The 22,479-nt window shown below is 43.4% G+C and overlaps 1 protein-coding gene across 5 annotated transcripts in view; it reads right to left on the minus strand.

Annotated features, from left to right (window-relative positions):
- The window catches only part of RUNX1 (RUNX family transcription factor 1), a 174,965-nt gene that overhangs the window by 41,269 nt on the left and 111,217 nt on the right, over positions 1-22,479 (minus strand). For all 5 annotated transcript variants that reach the window (XM_030020432.2, XM_030020429.2, XM_041124768.1 and 2 more), the window contains one exon: positions 12,842-12,946. In XM_030020432.2, the coding sequence (XP_029876292.1) occupies positions 12,842-12,946 (105 nt within the window). The remainder of the gene's footprint in view (positions 1-12,841; positions 12,947-22,479) is intronic.

Below are 22,479 nucleotides of genomic sequence, written 5' to 3' on the forward strand. Positions count from 1 at the left end.
GTTCATGCCTGCTGAGCATCCTGGCCAGAGGCAGACCCGAGCAGAAACGCCACAGGTTTTTGTGTGTATTATCCACAAGTTTTCTGCCCCAAATCAGCAGGTTATACTTGCATGGAGATGGTATAAGGGGAGTTTAATTAAGCGGAGCCCTTTCTCCCTGAGGGGAGCAGAATACCTCCCCCTCTCTCCTCTTCCACCCCTTTCCCAGGTGGAAATGGAAACTTTTCACAGCCAAAAAGTGGATTATACACAGGAAAATACAGCATCTGGCCAGACTTTGCTGAAGTAGGGAGTGACTGATGAGATGTGACGCTTTGGTTTAACGAAAGCTGGTTGCTTTGGAGCCATGTTAGACCTTGATCCAAGCATCTCCTCTTTTCAGGGCTGTTTGTGTTCAGGGCTTTGGTCTGGCTCCAGCTCTAGTGGGGTAGAAAATAAGCCATGTTTCATTGTGTCTGGTTAGTAAAGTGGTAAACATTGCTTTGTGCCATGGAGCTAAAATAAATCCAATTATTTTGTACATAGTGAAGGATGAGAAGAAAATATACTCTTTCATGTTATTGCAGGAAGTGAGCACATTATCTTTAGTGAAGAAAAATAATATATTCTTGTAAACAAAAGTGAATTAAAATATAGTGCTTCTATATTACTACCAAGCTGGGAAATGCAAATGCTTGAAAATCAGCTATCCTGCTCACAAAAAAGCATTTTGTGACAAAAAAAAACAAAAAAGGGTTTTTTTTGCTAACAATAGAAATAGTGTCTTAAGTGCATAAACCAGTAAGGTTTTGCTATGTGCCAGGTATCCCAGATATACAATACTTTGCACACTCTTTTTCCCTGATTTCCTATCTGCACAGAAAGAGCAAGTAGTATAACTTTGCTAGGACATCATTTGCTGTGTTTTCAAACAGACCTGACCTGATCCTGCAGAGATGTATGCACGTGCTTAGCGTAAGGCACTAACCGTTGTTACATGGCAGCCCATGGGGCTCTAGGAAATCAGGCTTGAAAATAAAACCAATCTGTAGAGTGGTTTCCTCTCTAGCCTCCATCACTTGGAAAAGACTTATTCTGCACTCAGGCATTGGAAGGATCAGGATGGGACAGTATCAGAGCTCACCAACATCTTGCACAGTGTTAAAAATATAATGTAGAAAGTTCCTAAAAAAGGAATTAGACACACCGTAGGATATTTTCTCTTTCCTCAGTGAAAAATATTATTGCTGTGGTGAGGAAAAATAATGGTGATAGTAGTTAGAGCTTAGAGTAGACTCATCAACAATTATGTTTTTTTGCTGTTTTTTCCTAAGCACTGTACAATGCAAGCCTTCTTTCCAGACAGAAGGAACATCGTGGTAGACAGGATATTATGCTCAACATTTTCATGCCATGTCTGTAATTACCAGCAGAATCAGTGTTGGTCATCAGACCCAACCTGACCGTAGGCACGAGGTGCTGGGAAATGTGTGAATGGGGCTGGATATTATGCAACTCGATGACCAGGCTGACATCCAGCCGCCCTTCAGAAGCAGAATGCTGAGCAATGCCAAGCACAGACAGACTGACACTGGGAAGCCCTTCCAGATGCAATTCTATCAGCTCGCTGGCAAACCTCACCCTTTCTGTGTCTCTATGGAAAAATCTGCTTGTTACTCCGAGTAACTGCAGACAGACTAGATGTTTCAGGTACGATCCTTTGCTAAGCATTTAATTTTTCCACCAGGTGATCCAATTTGGCTGTATGTTGAATGAGTGTCCAGTGATACCAGCAAGGTGAAAAAAGATTTACACAGCAGGTTCCCTGCTCTCTGGTAACTCCCTAGTTTGCCTGGGGGAAACCCCAGGTACCTTCTTGCACCTCTGTTGGGGGGTTAGTCGCCCTACTGTAACAACATGTTCCCTAAGCAGCTGGTGCATTTTTTTCCTACATGTTTTAACAGTAGTTAAACAATATTTTGGCAATGTTTTTTTTCTTACCTCTTCTTTTTTAAATCAATGCTTTTCAAAAAAACCACACAAACAGATGCTATAGGTAGAGAGAATTTGCCATGAGAGGGAGTCCTGCCCTGGAACAAATGAGTGCAGGCGGGAGAGTCCGGATCAAGCCCCTCTTGCCTGGTCTATACTAGAAAACAAACTTTGGTTTCCTGTTTTCCAGATGAGTGCCCTAATTCCAGGCTGAGAGCCCTCTTCATCACTGATTCACTGTCCAGCTGCATCAGGAGAGCTCCAGCAGGGAATGTCCCCAGGAAAAGGGATAAGCAGAGGCTGCTGGTCTCCCTCGCTCCAGCCGGCACACTGACTGCGAGACTGCGGGCTCCTCCGGGCTGGGTCCCTCCAGCTCTCTCCCTGCCTCCTGACGAACATATGAAAAGCCTCACGTCCACCCTGAAGTACCACAGCCAGAAAAAGCAATCTTGACAATTTTTGCGAGGCAGTAAATATGCTTCCTCTCCCCCCAGCTCTGTTGGTGAGGCCTGTGCTGTACTAACAAATAGCAATGCACAAATGTATTTCCACTTAAAACACAATTATTTTGCTTGCCATGGATCCACCAAAACTTCTGATGAATCTGACACATGTGTGTTCTCTATTTCTGTCATGGAAGTGCAATTATTCTGTGGGTTCACCTCAGGAATTAGGTCATCACAGCAAAGTAAAAGTAAGGGAACTGAGCATTAGGGATTTGGAGAGAAGTTGTTCATGAAAGTTAAATTAGTCTGCAAAATTATACCCTTTGCTTTCTTTCCCCTTTCCCCCATGTCAATATATATACTTTAAAATCCTGACTCCTTGACAAAGTTTGAATGACTCCCAACTTAAGCATCGCATTGCCAAAAGCCTCTTTTGTTTCTTTATAGTTTGCATCTTCCCACACGTACAAACCGCCATAAGAATACCCTCTAGCCGTGGGCTGAGACATCATAGTTGAAGATATGTATGAAAGAGTAGGTGCAGAATGAGACACAACCAGCCAACCAACAGCTCAGCAAGCAACCAAGAAAAATACAGGCACAAAAAGACACTTCTGTCCAAAGAAAAGCTGCAGAAACACAAGGCTCGGGCAGCAAGGACTGAGCTGCCATTTGAGCAGCCCTTGGGAGAAAGTTGTCTCTCTGCTGAATACAGGGGACCAGGCTCCTAATTCAGGCACCTTAATCAAATGTGTAAGCTTAGGTGGAGTGAATCTGGACCCCCTCCCTCAGTCTGAGTGGGAAAAGTGAGGGATGATAGCATTTGCCACCTTTGCGGTGCCTCCGAGAGGACAAATGAATGGGAAAGTGAGTTGCACAAACATCATGGTATTGGAGGTCAGAGAAATAGCTTAGACAGAAACCTATTTCATCAGTCCACTGAAATATCTCTAGACAGTAAAAGGTCTCCATCATTCAGCCTCAGACAGAGTTGAACAAGGGACCTGCAACTTAAAGGTCAAGTCCTGTGGCTCACCGTTTACGTAAACCAGGGGAATTTGACAACACAAAAGTAAATTTACTCCCCATGGATACTGACCATTCAGACTTTGACGACTTGTAAAAAACTTTGCTCCTGTCCAAAAAAGTATATAGCTGGGCTACGTGCTTCACTTGAACTAAAGACTTTTGCTTTTACCAAGTCTGGTGACTGGTGTTTCCACACAATAGTTGAAAATACCTGTTTTTCCGAAAAAATGAGTTTAGATATTGTAATCTGTAGGTTACTAAGCAGTCCCTCCTCTGTACTAATGCTCCATTGTGCCTACACAGAACTGGAGTTCACTGAAAGCTTATAAATCTCATCTGGTTCTGCCTAGTCTTTATTTTAGGTTCTTGAACCACTTTTTGCTTTCCTCATTTTCTTTGCAGCTGCAGAGAGATATAGTAAGCTACTGTATAGCGTTTTGAAAGCAGGGCCTCTGAGAAGTTTCCAAACTGCATACAAGCAGGTTATTCTTTGGCTTGTTTTCTTTGGCTTGGTGTTAGCAGTACAGAATGAGTCAAACAGTATTAACTTTCAAGAGGGAAGTGGTGTGGTCAACCAAAACTGTTTGCGGCTAGATTGCGAAGATAGGTAGAGCAGGTAATGAAGAACAGCCCATAATGCAGGGTGTAGGTAGCAGAGGCAGACATACTCAGACAAACAGAATCCTTAATAATTAAATCAACACTGTCGCCTAAATTTTTCTGCAGCTTTATGTGCTAAGTTTATGACACAGCCTGGCTTTTCTGGACTGGTCAGCCTTGAGAAGATGGCCTGGTGCATGTTGTGCTTGATGGACTGAAACTACAACACTCTGCAAGGGAAGAATAAAGGTCAGGTGCTATTAAAAAAAAAGAGAAATATATCAACTTTTCATTTATGGCTGGTTAAATGCTTTCTTGTGCCTCTTCCATTTTTACAGGCTGTTTCTTATCTGTTCCATGATTAAAGAAGGCAAGGGAGATGTTTCCATCCTTCCCTCTCTTTAGGATGTGTTTCAGTTATTAACAAGCATATTGTGCCCTCATACAACAGACAGCTCCTCTTACGATTCAGAAGCAGAGTTGAGATGGCCTCCTCCAAGCATTGCTCTCCCTCATGCTTTGCACAGACCCATGCAGCCCTGACACAGGACCAGTCTGACCAAGATTTATCATTAACACTAATAGAAAACGCATTTACTCATTACAATTCCCAATTGCAGCGGACGAGCAAAGAGCAAGGGCACAAATGGAGATGCAGAGCAAAAGTCCTTTCTGCATTCTTCACATCGGGTGACAGAGAATGAAGCAAAAGCCTGCAGTGTTTTTGTATGGGCCTGCAAGGAGGAAACTGCTGCACCTTCTGATAATCCAGGGCAGGCGGAGCTGGGAGGGACTGCAACGCAGATGCATTTTCACCCCTTCCAGTCATATTCCAAGAAGAAAATAGGGCTGCTCACTGAAAGTGCCGCACAGCTTCATCCAGCCTTTCTCTTAGACACGTGTTGTTTTGGTAAACCCGTAAGTAAGGCAACTCCTCAAGAACAGAGGCTTCAGAAAAGCTCCTGCACTGCCAAAAGCTTGTTTGGCAAACGGGAGTGTCTGGCCACTCCACGCAGGGTGAAAGTTTCCCTCCCCCTTCTCCCAGCTCCCTTAGGAGCCCGAGAAGGAGAAGGCCCTCTCTCCGACCTCCTGTGGAGAGCAGGGTGAAGGAAGCAAGCTGCAGAGGTTGTGTGCAGTCAGGTCCGGCTGCCTTCCAGCGCATCCCTGAAGGAAACTTTCTTGTCTGCCAGTGGTGCGGTAGGCATTCGGTGGCCAGCCCTGGAGGGACAGCGGGACTGTCGACTGATGCTCTAACAGCCCAGCTTTGCTAGCTAACCTCCTTCTAGGGAGGGTAGGGGCTATATGACACCCTTAAAACCACAGTAGGCAGCTCCATTGCAGGGTTTCAACTACAAGTCCACCCTTCCCCAGCTCATTCAAAGCCCCAGCAACTGCTTCAAAACTTTCACTTGCTCACGTTTAACGACTGCCGTTCAAAAACCGTTCTTTCCTGAAGAAACATGATGGATGAAGGACCAGACTCAGAAATCCTTGATTCAGAGCACCATCAACTAACTTCACTGGAAAGACACTTGGCATGTCAGTGAACTAGGGACTTCGGTGGGGACCAGTGTATACTCATATCCCCTATGGCCAACCTACTTGCCAGGGTGCTGCATATTAATGCTTTTCTTTACATACACACACACACACAAAATACAAGTGGCATCTATGCAGTCTTTTTTCATATTTCTATGGAAAATGTCCCCCCCCAAAGACTTGTTCACCGATCTTAACAGCTATAAATTCTTTGTAGGTATGTGCAGTTGACAGGAGAAAGTCAGACCTACTGACTGCTTAGGAAGCATTTTCAGCAGTAATATACATTCACCAAATTCTGCTTTTGTCACAGTTACAGAGTACTTGCCCACTGATTTCAGCAGAGCTAGACTGAGACTGTATATCCCTTGAAAATCCTACCATGCAAATATAGGTAAACACTTAAAAATATTCACCACAGTCTTTGTAGCCATTCAACCACTAGGCAATAAAATAATGAATACTAAGTGCAAAAAAAAAGGTTGACAAAGACAAAAGAAGTAAAAGAAATGAAAAATAACTACCTACCTGTTCTCAATTTAAAATCACTCTAATTCAAGGCGGGGTGGAAAAAGAGCTGTGTGGGATTAAGTGACTCAAAAAAGGAGTTGAAATAGTTTCTATAGGACTGGGCCAGTCTTACCGCTGTTCCTAGCCCACACCACAGCAACTCTGGTTTCCTGTTTACCTGCTTTATGCGAGGAAGGGGCTTGTCCTGACAACACTTCTGTGTATCTTTAAAAAACAGCCAAATAACTAGGCAAGCAAATATATATGAGCTACCGCACTGCCAGAAAAGCAGTCTTTACACAAGATTTCATGTTGTACATATTTGACAATTTTATTGAACTAAAATGACAAATTCCCTGCCTCACATCACCCAACACCAACTCTTCTAACTGACTCAGCAGCGAGACTGATAAATGCCGGGGAAAATAATCTTGCTCCATCTCTTCAATATAGAAAAGAAGTGTCTGCACCGTGAAACTTCAAGGATGCTGGTATTAAAAACCTATTGAGGTCCCACCTATTAAGTAGGACAACAAGGATCCCTCCCTGTCACTATTACTCCAGGGAGTGCCAAGCATTCATATGAATTTCATAATCCTTTGCACATCTGATGGAGAACAACCAGCACTCTTTTTAGGAGCTGCTAGCCAGTTAAAGTCCATATGAGGCAGGTCTTGCCTGGATCTCGTCTGCACTGAGGGATCTTTGCACTGGGTAGTTACAGCAACTACTGGTCTTTGCTTTTACTGGTCTTTTCAGCTTGTGGGCAGCATGCCTGCTGGTGTGTCTGTATGATTTCCATTCTGAAACCAACTGCTCCAGAGTATGGGCTTTGCTTCAGGTTCCTGCTGCCTGTGAAAGCCTCCTGGGGTGGCCAGGCGAGGGGACTCCGGGATCTCAGACAACAGGCTGGTGCTGTGCCAGCCCTGCCAGCTGCTGTGAGGGGGCCAGCCCCCGCCCGGAGCTGCCCCTGCCCCAAGGGGGCTGCTCTGCCATCCCCTCACAGAGGAGAAGGGGCTTGCTGAGCAGCCGGGATGTGGGGCGCAGAGAGGTCTTTCTGGGACACGGGGGACCCGAGAGCTGCAGAGGAGCCCGTGGATGCTCTGCAGAGCTGACTGCATCCAGACATGCGACATCGGGTCCCATTCTGCAGCCAAGCTTTTAACATCCAGTGTCAAGTGGTCCTGTGCTATACAGTCCTGTGCTAAGCCAGAAGGCCCAATGCTATATCACTGGAGTTACTCGGGCTGGTTGTGTGAAAGTGCGTGCATAATGGAAATAGGCCGATTTCCCCCTCACTCTTCACTTTTCTTCAGAAAACACAAGTCACAAAGGGACAAACTGCTCTCTGCTCTTTCGCTCTTTGTGTACTTTCATTATGAAAAATGGGCTGGTGGCATGCACAGCTTTCACAGTGGTGGAAGACATGCCCAACCGCAGGACGTACATTTTAGGCTGTTGTTCCCTTGCCACTCTGGGGGACCGCGGAGCTGGCCTGGCTGCCGGGGGGCTGCCAGGACTGTCCTGCCTGTTCAGAAACAGCTCCTTCAGTCTGCAAGCATGCCCTTGCAACAATATACCTCTTTATTTAAATGGATTCAATTGCCCTTCCTTGTCCATCCTTCAACGAGACACACACACACAGAAAGGAAAGGAAACCGACAGCGATCCCCTACCTACCAGTAACCATTTAGAGACAGTAACGCATCAAGTCACATTGTGTGAATTTGAGCTAGCTATGTTTTGTAATTTCCCCCAGCTGCTGCATGCCTGCACATAACCATTGCACAAGCCAACTACAAATGTCCCCAGAGTGCACCCATAATTTAAGCACTAATCCACCCATGTCAGTGTCACCCAGACAATAGGATGCAGGGACACAAACACACAGGCACAGACCCGGCAGTGCATAACTGTCAGCTTTTCTTGCAGCCCATCCCTTTCTTTTGTCTGTACACGGTCTATTTAGATTGGAAGCTCTCAGGGGCAAGTACCTTAGCCAAGATTTTTTAAAAAGCAATTAGCAAAGCTGGGTTATGATACTGAGAGGGTGATGTGCTGTGGAGCACGCAGCTACTGTTAGCAGAGGAAGACAGGGTCCCCGTTGCGTTTCTGTTATATGGACAATCAACTTGTAAGCACCACCTTTTCCTCTACATGTTTTCTGCTAAGTAATTTGTATGTACTGTAAGTCTCTGGGTGAATGGAAGTATCTGATAAGCCATCACTGAAATTTATATGGTGGGTCTATTCCAATGACACAATGATTCATTTTTTCATGTTTTCTAAACTGTTCATTGGTAAATGTTAGTCTTAGTTTCCAACGGAGGGAGGCACTTGCAGCAGAAAGGAAGCAAGAAATGAAGGCATTTAATATTATTTCAACTCACTGAGATGAAAAGGTTTTTTGGAGAACGGTTTGGCTTTTCCTTGCATGAAAGGCTGAAGGTGGAAGTGACGTGAAACCCTCAGAGGCATCATCCCTCCCCAGCCTGACATGTGCAGAGTCTTCCTCGCTTCTGCCACGGGACAGGCGATGGCCGGCCCCTCGCGGGCTCTGCTGACTCTCCTCCCAGACGCTGCTCTGGGAGTCTGAGGTCTGTGGACAAAGGTTGGATGGGGCAGGGGAAAGGATAAGCAGATCAGGTGCACTTGCCACCACCAGCCCTTGGGGATTCCCTAAAAAAGACCTCAGGCCGGGCAAGGGGGCTCTTGAAGAATTCCTTCAGAACAGCTACAGGCCATGGGCTTTCCTTGAATCTTACAAGTGAGACGGAATCACTTCAGATCAGGCTCTAAGGGTGTCCTTAACTGTGGTTGACCAAAGTTAACCTCCCCCCCAGCTAGCTTTGCCAGGAGGCAAAAGGAAATTTCCATTCCTAAAAAGGCGCTTCTTGGGCCAGCAGCTTTTTAAGCTCCTTCTCAGATCCTGCTCAGCAATATAATTCTCTCTCTCTCTCTGGTCCTCAGCATCCTGCCCTTTGATATAAGGATGCCAAAAAAGTATTTGGGAAAACCACATATCCAATACGGGATAATCACATTTAATGCCCAGCTTAACCTTGGACATCTCAGGCCCACTGGGGCTAAATCCATGTAGCCTTTTCATTTTGCACCATTTTCAGGCACCTGGTCCATTAGTGAATTTTTCAGAGCTATGTAGGTTAAACCAATTCAATGAGAAAAACAGAAAGAAGCAGTCAAAAGAAGAAAAACCTAATTTTTCAGCAGACGTACACAGTAGGTCAAATGGCCTAAGGGAAATATTTAATTTAAGAGTCATACTATTTCTACCAAGTTTCCTAACCAAAAGTATTTTCATCAGGAGCACTACTCTTGATCTGGTTACTGCTAATGATTTTCCCCGTGGACTTAGCTCATAAAAACATAAATTGCTTTATGAATCATAGAATCATAGAAGTTGGAGAAGAAAATGATGGGTTAGGTCATCTTGCCCTTCTCCCTGACAGTGCAGTATTATTTCTTTTTATAAAAAAATTTGAAAATAAGCATTTATTCAGAGCTGGAGAATGAAAATGCTAAGTTCAAAAGAGATTTTAAAAATACATAATGAAAGCAGTGGAGGAAGAGCCAGATTCTTAAGTACCTTGGCTCTCTCTACAAGCCATGACAACTTGATGAGAAGTATCATCTGGATAGGCACAGCCAGAAATTCAACGGCAAAAAAAGGACAATGGTGTAAGTCCTGCACACGAGTAATTATCATAGTTGTAAATGCAAATCTGGTAGTTACATAGGCAAATATACTGCGAAGCGAAGACCTGACCATCACAATAACCGCGACCAAATGTACAATGGGACATGCAAGAACCCAAAGTCTGCAGGCCTTTGTGCAGAGTGAAGGTGGCACGTGTGATAATACACGCCATGTTATTGTCACCTGTCGTGACACCTCCACACATCCCAGTAAGCCAAAAAAGTCTGCACTTTGCATATTTGCTTTTGGAGCCTTTGGTTTGAGTATTTTCCTGTTTTCCAAAAATGGTTTCAAATCCTGCTTTGTATTACTTTTTGAAGTTTCTTCCCCAAGCATGCCTACTTGAAGAGGTTGTCCTTTTGCATTAAAAAAAAAAATCACTTTGAGAACCCGTCTAATTCTGGCTCAGAAACTACTCTTGATCTGACATTCTCTGAAGACAAAAGAAAATGTTTCTGTTATTTCTTAAGTTAATCAATCTTAAAGGTTTCACAAAAAAGGTATTTCTATGTCCCATAAAGTTAACTAAAAATCATCCTGGTGTGAAGTTCTGACTTTTGTCTCAGATGGCCTCCATCCTCAGAAATGGCCCCTTACTTTCCAGCATTTTTCATAGAGAATGCAGGCTCTCACTAGAATTCAGACTGTCTGTTATAAAGTAAAAGAATCAAAACCTGTTGCTGGAGTTGGTTTTGGACTTCGGCATGTTTTTTCTAGATCTCTGTAAGAGAGCAATATCTAATTTTTTTCCCATTACTGTCTTCCATAGATTTCTTTTGAATCGGGACATCTTAGAAAATACATCTCAGTATTTCTGTAATTCCTTTAGCTGAAGCAAGTGAGTCATGGATCTGTAATCATGAACGTTCCCGAATATCAATTACTGAAACTAGAAACACTCTAATCTAGCAATTTTTATTTTGATTCTAGTCTCAATACAAGAAGGCCAATATAATTTTAAATCCCTTCAGTACACAGCATGCATGTTTTGATACGTCTAACCGTGAATCTTGTACGTGAGTTTGTGCAGGTAACAGCCCTGCAATCTACTTTTGTACAGGCTACTCATGTAACTGATCTAATTGAACCAATGCAAAATAGGAGCGAGAGTATAGAAAAATAAATGTACAGCCCAAACTCGCCAGAACTGTCTCAGAATGGAGAATGAACTTCTTTTTTCCTCCACGGCCTGTGGTGTATCTCGTCAGGCCAGTCTGTATCTCAGTCAAACGTATGAAGAGGAGAAGGGATACCAGACCGATGGCAAGAGCCACTGCGATTCAGAAACCCTTGGTGCGATGTCAAACTGAAGGACTTTGCAGCCCTCTTAAAAATGAAAGGAGCATAATCCCTTCTATGCCACGTCATGAATGACTTAGCGATAAAAGGAGCTGTACATTCCTACTGAGGGGGGAGTCTGACCTCTTCTCCTGACACACATAAAGCCTCCTCCACTATGGAACTGATTTGCCTGCAACAAAGTGAAATTATTTACAAGGAAGCTTTTACATACATTTGAGTCGGGAAGATACGTATGTTGCTTCAGTATGTATTATATCTCTACTTCCTTTTTAAAATGTAGAATCTTATTAAATATTAACTATTATACCAACTGAAGAATTGATTTAAAACAGTAGGTATGCCTGCAGGATGATTTTCTTTCTTACCGTGCTAGCAGACTCATATTCAAAAAACTGAAGCTTATTTGTTATCTGCAAACTATGAACATGCCCAGGTACTTGCATATTCAAATCTGGAACTTGCATATACAAATACCTTTTTTTATGTGCACAGCTGCCTGGTTCACCGGGGATATTTTTCAGGGACAATTCAACCACAATTTTCAAAAAAACCCCAAGCAAACTAAATAAGAAGCCTTACCCCAACAGCAGTATTTGTTTTAAAGTCTGGCCTCAAATCCAAAAAATATAGATCAGATTTTTCCACTAAATGCATGCAGCATCATGATGCAACTCAGACAAATGAAGGCTCGAGAAGAAAACTCACAGGCAAGACGTGAGTTTTCTAAGCTACTTTAGTTGAAGTTTCAAACCTTTCTTTTCTCCCCGCCAGTTAAGCAACCCCGAGCTGCGAGTCTCATTCTCTAGTGGGTGTTTGAATCCTGCTGCTCTCTTCTCCCAGGACGATTCCACTTAAACAGCAGCCAGAACTTCTGCCAAGCATGCGGAAGGAGTGCAAGAAACTAACCACAAACCTCAATTTCCATCAGGGCATTTTGATAAAAACATGAAAATGCCCCATTTGGGCTAGTGACTGAGGTTAACAATTGCCTCTGGTAACAGGCAGTGCATGTGCTGCAGAAGCATCTATACCTGCAGATCTGCTCCACCCTCACTTCACTTCACCCCGCAGACAAAACAGCCTGCCCTCACCACCCGAACAAAACAACCGCCTATGTGAAAGGTGCAGGTATTCCCCTGGAGATATCAAACCATTCATCTCCTCCGTGTACTTAATTCTTAAAAAAAGGAAGGAAAAAAAAAGAGGAAAGATTGGCTGTCTGTGAAAATGGGTGCTCCTAAGCTATACCACAGCATGAGGTCCAGTGAACTCCACAAGGCAGCAACCAGGTGTCATCTCTCAGGCATTTATTTATTTTTGCAGGGTGGCTGAGCTTGAAAAGTTAGATCAATGACATATTGGTTTCCAATGCTTTAAAATCCTCTTAACATCTGAAAGGCAAGACTAGCAAGAAATGATGCGTAAGGTATACTCTGCCCACCTTTTACCAGCATCCCTTCTGTCAGCTTTTGGGTATGATCCAAGTCATCCCTGGGTAGATACTTTAGAAATGCAATGCAAGTCATATTCTAGATCAGCTGGACACCCATGAGAAATAAGGCTTCGGGAAGGCATAATTAAAACCATTCGTAGAACAGCCTTGGCTTAAAACATACCCACTGCTCCACATGCATTGGACATTGCTGCGTTTCATGAGGCTGGTGATGAACCCCTATACTAAACCACCAACTTGGCCTTCTTCAAATGCTGTCATTAGCTCACTTACTTCTGGGTTCACGAGGTCCGTCCACTGTTATCTTGATGGCTCTGTGGTATGTGGCTACTTGTGGCGGATTTGTGAAGACCGTGATAGTCAGTGTGAAGCTTTTCCCTGCAACAGGAAAAAAAATGTTACTGAGCATACATGTTGAGAAAAGGTGTACTCCTCATTTCAGATAGCACTCGAACACACCAAATGGCACTAAAACACTTTAGCTGTCCGTATCTGAAGATAGATATGTGCCCAGAGAGCGGGGTGTATAACCTCACAACTGCCTGGTGCTGGATGCATTCCCTCTGTGGCAACTGCTCAAAGCTTTCTGAAAAAAAATTAATTTATATTTAAATGATCTACACTTTGTTTGTAAAAAAAGGAGGTTACCCCTAACAGTTACAGTTTATCTGATCTACATGACTGCTAGTACATTATCTGTACTTTTTAAAGGGTGTTAGTTCAGAGAGGCTTAGAAATTGTGGCTGACTCTTCCAAAACTGCCACGGGAATCTGATCAACAGTGCTTGTTAAAATTAAAGAGAACTGGGTGCTCAGATCCCCTAGGCAGATCGTAAAATCCCACGTTTTGTGGTTGAGGCTAGCATTAGATCAATTCCATATTGCAAACCAGAACCCTTTAAAAATAATCTGCTGCTGCAATGCCAAGAAACAAGGGAACGGAAAAAATAAAAAAATCCCTACAGCTTGTCCACAGAGAATTAAAACATTTTATGAAGACATAGCAGAGCATTATGCTTAGTTTCTCTATTATTCAGTAAGAAAACTGTGAAGGTCTTTTCAAAATTGTTATGTGCATGCCACGGCTCTAAGTTGGGAAAAGTACTCGTTTTGATGGCTGCTGGGGAGGGTTTCGTATCCCCTTGTGACTGCAATGCCTTCAGATCCTTCTACCCCTAGATTTGCTTTTGGCCAATGCCAGCATTTACTTCAGGCATTTTTTAAACAACAAAAGTAACGTTCTGCATCTTTGATAAGACCTCATATATGCATTCATTATGGCTTTGGCCTGGACAACAATAAAAACATTGCCTGTCAGCAGGTTTAGCATAGTTATCTCAGCATCACGGAGGACTCAGATACTGACAGGAGTCTTCATTATCAGTAAGAGACATCAAGGGACATCACCCCAAGTTAGATAACCAGGAACTGTTGTAAGAAAATTGAGGTTCTCCTCCTCTGGGCACATGCTGTGTGAGCTTTCCCATACAGATCTGCCTGCTTCATTTTACCACTTGGCTTCAGCCCCCGAGTGCTGAGTTTCTTCCCTTCTACGACTTCCCATTTTAATTGTTTGCTTCGTTTCTCTATATAAATAAATATAAATTTAAATACAAATGTAAATACAAATGCCTGCCTCTAACAGCAATATTCCCCCCCTCCCTATGCACATTCACTTGCAATTCAATACTTCTCTTAATGCAGTTCCTACTTTGGTGCTAATGGTCTGCATCAACATCATGGTGAGCACACACACATAGCTGTTACTGGAAACTGTCCTCATCACATCTCTGTGAATTAGGGAGGTATTCTCCCCACTCTACAGATGAGGAACTGTGGGGAGATAAAGTGTCTTGGCCACGATCTCACAGGAAGCCTGTGGCCAGCGATGCTAACCACTTTGGCTGCTGCAACTAAATCCAACTATAATCCTGAATCACAGCCCTGACAAAACAGAAGCTGAAATGCAAGCCTCGCAAATCCCAGGCCAGTGCCTTCCCACCTCCACATCCTTGCTAGAAAGCAGTGCCTGAGATTGAAAGAATTGCAACAGAAGCAAAAGTCATTTCAGATCCCTGTCTTGGGGCCTTTGGCCCTCAACTCTTGGGTCCTACATCTACCCAGACCAAGGATGGCTGTGTTCTTGACATTCTTTACATACCAAATTACATGATAAAGCTTTACAGCTGTGTTACTTTTTCTCTGCCAGCACAACAGATCTTTCTATGAGGCACCAGTAATGAAGTTCAATAAACTTCCTTCCAAAAAACTTTATCACCCATAGCATTAGACTTTACAAATATTAGGGGCACCTGTAGATCTTCCTTCTTTCCAAAAACAGTTTCCCTTTATCATTATATACACCACCTAGATCACTAAGACTGAAAGAGACTTTGAAAATGTACTTTATTCTCCTTACTAATCTGCAGTATTTCCATCTTGCTTCCCATTTGTTGGGGTTTTTTTTTGACAGCTGTTGATGCCTTAGGTAAGGTGCTCCTGCTGTTCTGCTAGAATACATAGTCAATGTGTTTCTTTAGAAGGGTCTTGTGGATTTTCCAGATGGAAAAGAAATGCAGGAAAAAAAAAAACCAATAGTGAAATGGAGTAAAATGTGGCCACATTATCAGTCTACAAGACCAGAATAAAGAAGAAGAGGGACGTGAAGTTACTTTCAAGATTTTCTACAGAACAGAAGAGATCTCAGAGCCTGTATAAGGTTGTGACACAAGTTGCCAAAAGCAGGAAGATACTTAGCTTACTTCTTGTTGACAGAAGACTATTCATTAACCACATACTGGTTAACCACAGGACTATATAACCATAAACCTACGTGTCACTCATTGCTGCTTACCAGTAATTCTGTCTGTGTTTTTTCTCTGGTTATTCTGTGTCATTTACATTTAGCTTTATTAAGTGGTTTTATCACTTTTATTCATAGCATCTACATTATTCATCATTTATGTGTTTGGTTGACAAAGGTAGATTTAGATTGGAGGTATTGTTAGTGAAATCTGTGTTTTATGAATATTCCTGTTTTGGGATGACAGCAGGACTATAAATGTCTCCTCCTTGCTTTTATGTATTATGATACAGATTTTTATTTTCAACATACACTTGCATAATACACTTACACACAAGCGCACGCACACACACACACATACATATACAACATGCAGCAGACTAAACTGGTAGAAATAATACTAGATTAGTCAGTGGAGGCTGTGTTCAGACTCCTTAGCACCAGAGCCTGTACTAGATGCCACGACTTCTGATGCCTAAGTGGACCTCCTAACTATTGGTAGAAGACCTACACTGAGCACTTAGTGTCTCTGCTCAACTTAGAAATGGGTGGGTGCCACCAAAACTGACTTAGACAGCTTAAGTGATGGACCGACCTCTCTAGTGACAGTAAAGAGGGGCCAAACACCCAAAGAAGGCATTCTGAAACATTGGTTTGGATGCCTCCAATAGTCATGATGACAATTTGATGATGTCCTAGCAGTCACAGCAAGATGGCACGTAGCCCTTCATTAGCTAAAATCAAAATCTGAGACCCTCTGGGTTAAACAGTTCCATAAAACTACAGAAAATCATACTCAAAGTAGCTCAGGTCTATGATGCATGCCTCAGTATACTGAAGCCAATTGCTACTGTGCCATCACGGTGGAAGGGCTGAAGGGTGGCGTCAATGTCAAGCTGTGCCTCTCTGGGGTGCAAGAGTAACTTCAGAGACTGTTGCTCTCTCTGTAACTATCCCTGGCAGTTCCTAATATTAGGCACATAGCACCTCATGAGCACAAGGATTAAATTCTCCAGATGCGAGACAGGGCTCTGCCTTTGGAAACCCTTCCTACAGACACCAGGCATACCCTCATGTGTGTAAGAGCACAAGAGTCACTGCTTCCATCAAGTCTCCCCTCACAACTAGGGTAGAAAAAATTGCTTGGTAATGATTGTTTTTGCAAGAGCATTAAGGCCAGAACCCTTCTACAAAAAATAATGGAAAGCAGTAGCATTTCTGGCCAAAATACAATACAGACTTTTGAAATTATACCTAGAGGCTCTGTTGATGGGTTTGCTAGAGACTGTACTACCAAAAGTGCCCTCAAGAGTCACTGTTGATTTGACAGCCAAAGTCAGATGGATTAAACCGGTTGTCCCCAGCTCATGACTTTATAGGATTGCTTGTGAGAACCCCTGATGCTGTGCAAAGCTGCAAGAAGTTAAGAAGAAGCACAAAGCTTAATATTGTCCACCAGCACCTGCTCAGCAATAGTGTTCCTGGACCAGCAAAAGGTGAAGATCAGCCTCCGAGACCCAAGCATGTGAAGGTGGTGTGCCCGTGCTCTACACTGCAATACAGGAACTTGAAGTCTGCATCCCACCTGACAGAGGCTGGAAGCAAAACGAGCAGTGAGCTCACATCTAGCATGATGAGAGATTATTTAAGTGGTCCCCCAGAACAGCACTGAAGGGCTCTAGAGGGAGCAATAGGCTTGTAAGCTACAGCCCCTGGGAATGTTTGAGAGGAACCAAGGGGGAAAAAATGAATCCCAAGTGACAACATGGTCACATGAAGCTCCTGTGTGCTGCTTTAGTCATCTCTGAGCAGTGTCATGACCAGATGGGTCTGGAGGTGGGAAGGCAGACTTAAAATACAAGTGGCTGCATGGGCAGATGCAGAGGGGAATGAGAACAGACACAGGGAAGAGAGGCCACATCTTGAACCTATCACTTCATTTTAATCCACCTCTTTCTCAGGCAAAAAGAGCTGTTGATTCCATTGAAGGTTCATCCAAATAAGGACAGAAAAAAATGGAGTTAAAGCCTCAGAAGTTTGCCTGTGGTGGAGGAGGAGGAAAGGGAGGCCAATAGATGATGTGGTTACAATTACTATCTTTTGCTTTTGGGATTTATTCTAATGATCACAGATGTGTCATTACAGTTTTGTGGGTTTTTTTTTAATTGTTACAGTAAATTATTAGATAAAAAGAAGAAAAAAGGGAAAGGAGTCAAGAATGGTTGTGCTGACAAGGACAAAAGGTATAGATGGAAAAATATGAAATGTAATACACAAATTCAATACAAATTATATTACAAACATTTCCATTATATTAGTGGGAGACTTCCAGGTTCTAGCAAGAAAGATTGTGATACTTTTTTTTTTTATCCAGCTTCTACTTTTTAGTGCTTATGTACTTACTTTTATTAAACCACGCTAAATGATCAATTTTATACACCTTTACAATTTCTCACAACATCTTCCTGGTTATCTGCCAAAGTGAAGATGTCTACTGCGTTTTAATAACATATCTGACTGTATCTCTGGGCAGCATGTAATACACACACACACACTCGCGTATTCATTCTCAAATGTTGACTACTAGACACTGGGACCAAATTTTGCCATTCTTATCACTTAAGCCCCTGAGTACTCCAAATGTAATCCATAGGATGAGAAGGGCCAACATAATATGACCCTTCATTAGTTAACTGCTGCTTATCAAACAAGTGAAATATTTTTGTAGGTGTTCAAGTTGCATGTCCAATTGCAAAAAACCTGCACAAGTCCAAATTCTGTGCTCAGATGGTGACTCTTTTCTCCTGCCTCTGGTGACAGTTTCACACAGTCAGAATATAATTTTGCCTGTTATGTTTGGTCCAGTGGTTATTTCATCAGAAAAAAGCTGCAGCTGAAGTAAGCAGCATCAAAAAAATAACATAATTTGTTTATCATCAGCACCACACTACCACTGAATTTAAATACAAGAAAAAACTGTTATTCACCTCATCTGCTACCACGCTGTAAACGGTTTACAAAGTCTGACTGCCACAGACCAACGGTCCAAACAGATAAATGCGAACATGGGGAGATGTCAGCAAATCGGGGTGATTGCCCAACGAAATGCAAGAACTGCCCATGCAAATCAATTGCATGGGCAACGGATCTGTTTGTGTATTTATATGGATGTTTTGCGGGTGTAAGTGTGTGTCAAGTTGGAGATTTGGGAAATACACCCACTTGTCTCCTGCCAAATCGGCCTGGGTCAGCATAAAGGTATACTTTTGAACATTTCTGTTGAGTGTCTCACTCCAGGAAGTTCTTATATCTGTGTTTACATAGTATCTACTTACCCAGAATGAAATCGCCATCGTGTTAAATCAATAGGTGTTTTGTTCTGGATTTATATGGGTCCAAGTTGCCATGCAAATGGCCAAAAATGGCCTTGCTGCAAACTTGGACCCAGCTATGAACTATTGAATTTGCTTTGCAATAAGTTGTGGAAAAGCAACTCGCTGCTGCGGGAGCGTGGCTGGCGCTGGCTTCTCCCCATCCCTTTCCTTCCCAGCTCCCTGAAGCACCACCGAGTGCTTAACCAAGACGTGCACCTCACTCTCTTTTCCTTCCTGCCCATTCTCCAAGCTTTTTTCTGGCTAACAAGTCAAATGCTGTGGTGGAGAGCAGCAGAGCCACCTGCCTCTCCTGCTGCGGCTCTGGGGATTCCAGGAGCAAGAAGGCTAGAAGAAGGTTGTGTCTGGGGTGGAATTGTTTCAAGGCGTTATTTTGGTGAAGCGTATGTACATTTAACCTAAGGCAACACAGGAACTGTATTAAGCAACCATAATTACATAACTGAAATCAAGTAACATTAATAGAGACGCTGTCAACCTAAGCAGGCACTAAAATTAATTTTTACCTTAAGCCCATTATCTGGGTGATAAGGATAGTCCCTGACACTCTTCTGGAAATTGTCCCTGACAATCTTCTTATTTCATAAGTCAAAAATATAACCCAAAGTCTGCAAGCTGTGGACATGAAATATTTAAGTAAACAGATGCAGATGCTGGTTCTATACTTGGTGTAACTTACAGCTGTTAAAACACAGCTCTCTCAGGCCCTCAGCAGCTATTCCAGCAGACACATATTGGTGATGCACAGCAGTGTTTTGTGCATGCCCCTTGTCATCAAGTGTACCAGGCATGCTACAAGACCTGTCCCCTACAATACACGTTTCTCTTTGCACTGGAGAATGTCCATGCAGGTAGCAGGTCCTAAAGTCGTTTTCCCCTGCTTTGCTGTGCTACAGTGGTACCAATACTCAAATCCCTTTCCTCAGGAAAAAGGACATTTTCCTGCTGGCATAAACAAAAAAATGCTAACATGTCGCATCCCAGAAACGTGTCACCATCAACTCAAAAATCACATCTTTGGCTGAACGCTGCTTTTTATCCATTATTGTAGCAACTAACACCTTTAGTATTTGATCTGACACCCCCGGAAGAGCGATTCTCCACTGCACAAACAAGGATCGCTCAGATTTTCAAGTGTTGCAAGGGTGGGACTCAGCTCACTAAAACAGCCACAGTTTTTCTCTCTTTTTTTGGCCAGATGTTTACATTTTAATTTGACAAGAGTTTGTGCGCAGCCAGTTTCACTTCTGCGCTGATGAGCGGTTTCACTTCCCAGTCCCATGTGCTGTCATGATGATACCATCCACCGCCTCCTCCAGCCTTGCAGGGGCCTCTGTGCTAATCCCTTCCCTGACAGCCTGACAATGTGTGTAAAAGTGCAGCCGCCGCTGCCGCGGCTGCTCCACTCTTTGCCTGCGAGGCACCCGATGGCCCTTCTGTGCTTAAGAAACTTGGATTTGAAATGCACTCATTTGAAATGTTCATGTCGAAAACGTTAGACGCAAGGCATCAGTCTCAATTGGATTTCTTCGGGTTCCTTCCCTCAGGTTACTACTTCTACTACTTTCATGTTATTTTTCCTGTGAATGTGCTTCAGCAGACATGCCACAAAAGCACAACTTATTCTGTTTAGAGCAAAAAAACCTGTGGCAGTTGAGTAGCAGGAGATACCAGGTGTGGGTATTAATGGTCACGGCCATATATCAGGAAGGGAGCTGCAGCAGGGGACAGGTAGGAGAATAACTCTGACCTTATGGGAAAGGACATAAATGAACTAACTGAGGAGAAGAGGCATAGGGTCAAGAGATTTGGGACCGAGGTGGCAAGAAGCAGGTCTCTGAAGACAGGGTGTCCTACAATAGTCAGCTTAGGGTGACACCCAGTAGTTAACATAGACATTAGTCACTTTTCTATGCCAACGTCAACAATCCACAAACACACAAAACCACCAGGAATCCCCCTATATTGTGATGTTGCCTAAGTTCAGAAGAGAGACTATTTCAAGCTGTGGTAGGAATTTGGCTGGCAGGAGCATTATTTGTACTTTAGCATCCCTAGGTCTAAGTCCTATGTAAATACCAGCTTTTAGGCTTTGTGATGGAGGTGGTATATTCATATGTGTGTGTGAGCGTGTGCACCAGAGTTGCAAAAATATTTGACAACATAAAAAAAAAAAGTGTTTTTCCATTCTGTTCTGAAAGACAACCCAAGTGACCTGTTTTAACTGAATTTTTTGGGTGGGATGCCTTCTTAGACTGAAAGCCTGCAGATCAAGTTTGCAAAGTGGATTAAAGCATTAAAAGACCTGGATGGGGGGAAGACCTTTTAATGGAAAAGCCAAGCAGCCTCTAACTATAAGTAGAGTTGCTGCAGTAACCACTATAAAACTCTTATGAACTTGGGTGGAGACAATAATTACAGCACAGGAAGAATGAGATGCTATGGGGTGCCCAGCCTCTGCAGCAGAGTGGCAGCACAAGAAGATTACAGTTTGAGTCTTAAAATGCAATCCTTACTGTTAAAATATTTTAAAGACTTGAAAAGTATATATGCAATTTATACAAACGTACATGTCACTAATGTTTGAACACAGATTTTGAGTGGGTGGAATTATTTTTTCCCCAAAGATGACTCCAATGGAAATCTCTGATGCTCCTGTGAGTGGGCTACCCCAAAACCTGAACATCTGCTGTCAAGCTGTGACCTACTACATATCAAGAATTTTTTATTTTTTTTTCTCAGGGCAATATCATTTTAGTTTTAAATCAAGTGCTTCTCTATACCAGAGCTTGGGCTATTTGTGAATAAGTGTTCAGAAATGACTTAGCCTCCACAAAGTGCATCCGGCTCTAGGGTAGAACGAAGAAACGATCATTCAGCAGACTGCTGTGTCACTGCTGAATGGTTCAGAGAAAGGGAAAAACAGCAACAGGAACACCAGATGGAAAGGACAGTTCGAAATGAAATGGCTTAAATGCAAAGCTACCACCTTCTCACAGAAAATGCCTTGGGATCCTTAAGCCTAATAATAGTCCTTAACCAGCTATAATTTCAAACCATTAATAGGCTTTTTGAGGTAGAAATTATCACCCTCACTTTATAGGCGATGAGAGACACATGAAAATGTTAAGGCCCAGATTCACAAGAGGATTTAGCTGCCTGAAGTGGGATTCAGGTTTGATTTAAATGCTTAAGTCCAAAATTACATCCCACACTCCTCCCACCCCCCCCATCCAGGTGGTGCCTAGCAGCAGCCGCGGTGGATATATGAGGGGGCTTCCCCTGCCAAACAGCCCCGTGCCCTCAAGGCTGCAAGCTCAGCCTCCGGGAAGGAGCATCTCAGCGTGGTCAGCTGGCCCCAACCCACAACCTGAGCCCTCCTCTACCCCTTGTCCTCAGGGAGGTTTGGTTCGGGAGCTGCTGCTCAGGGCTCACCCACTGACAGCCTCTCATGGTGGCCCCTATCCCCTCTTTAAGCATTACGGCATTTCCCCAGGGAAGGTCCCTGCTTCGTAGGATGCACCTCAGACGTACACCTCGCACCTCCCTGAAGGGCACCGTGGCCAGATGGCTGTGGTGGGGTGGCAGAGTCCTCAACGCTGGTGGCTCCAGCGGCTGGAGGTCCTCTGGGAGAAGAGGTCCTTCAGGCAGAAGGGTGGTGCACACATGGCTCTTGGGGCTGGTAGCTGCAGTTTGGCGTGAGGGGAGGACCTCGT

This window comes from Aquila chrysaetos, chromosome 7 (genome assembly GCF_900496995.4).
Source record: "Aquila chrysaetos chrysaetos chromosome 7, bAquChr1.4, whole genome shotgun sequence".
In the NCBI taxonomy this organism is placed as follows: domain Eukaryota; kingdom Metazoa; phylum Chordata; class Aves; order Accipitriformes; family Accipitridae; genus Aquila; species Aquila chrysaetos.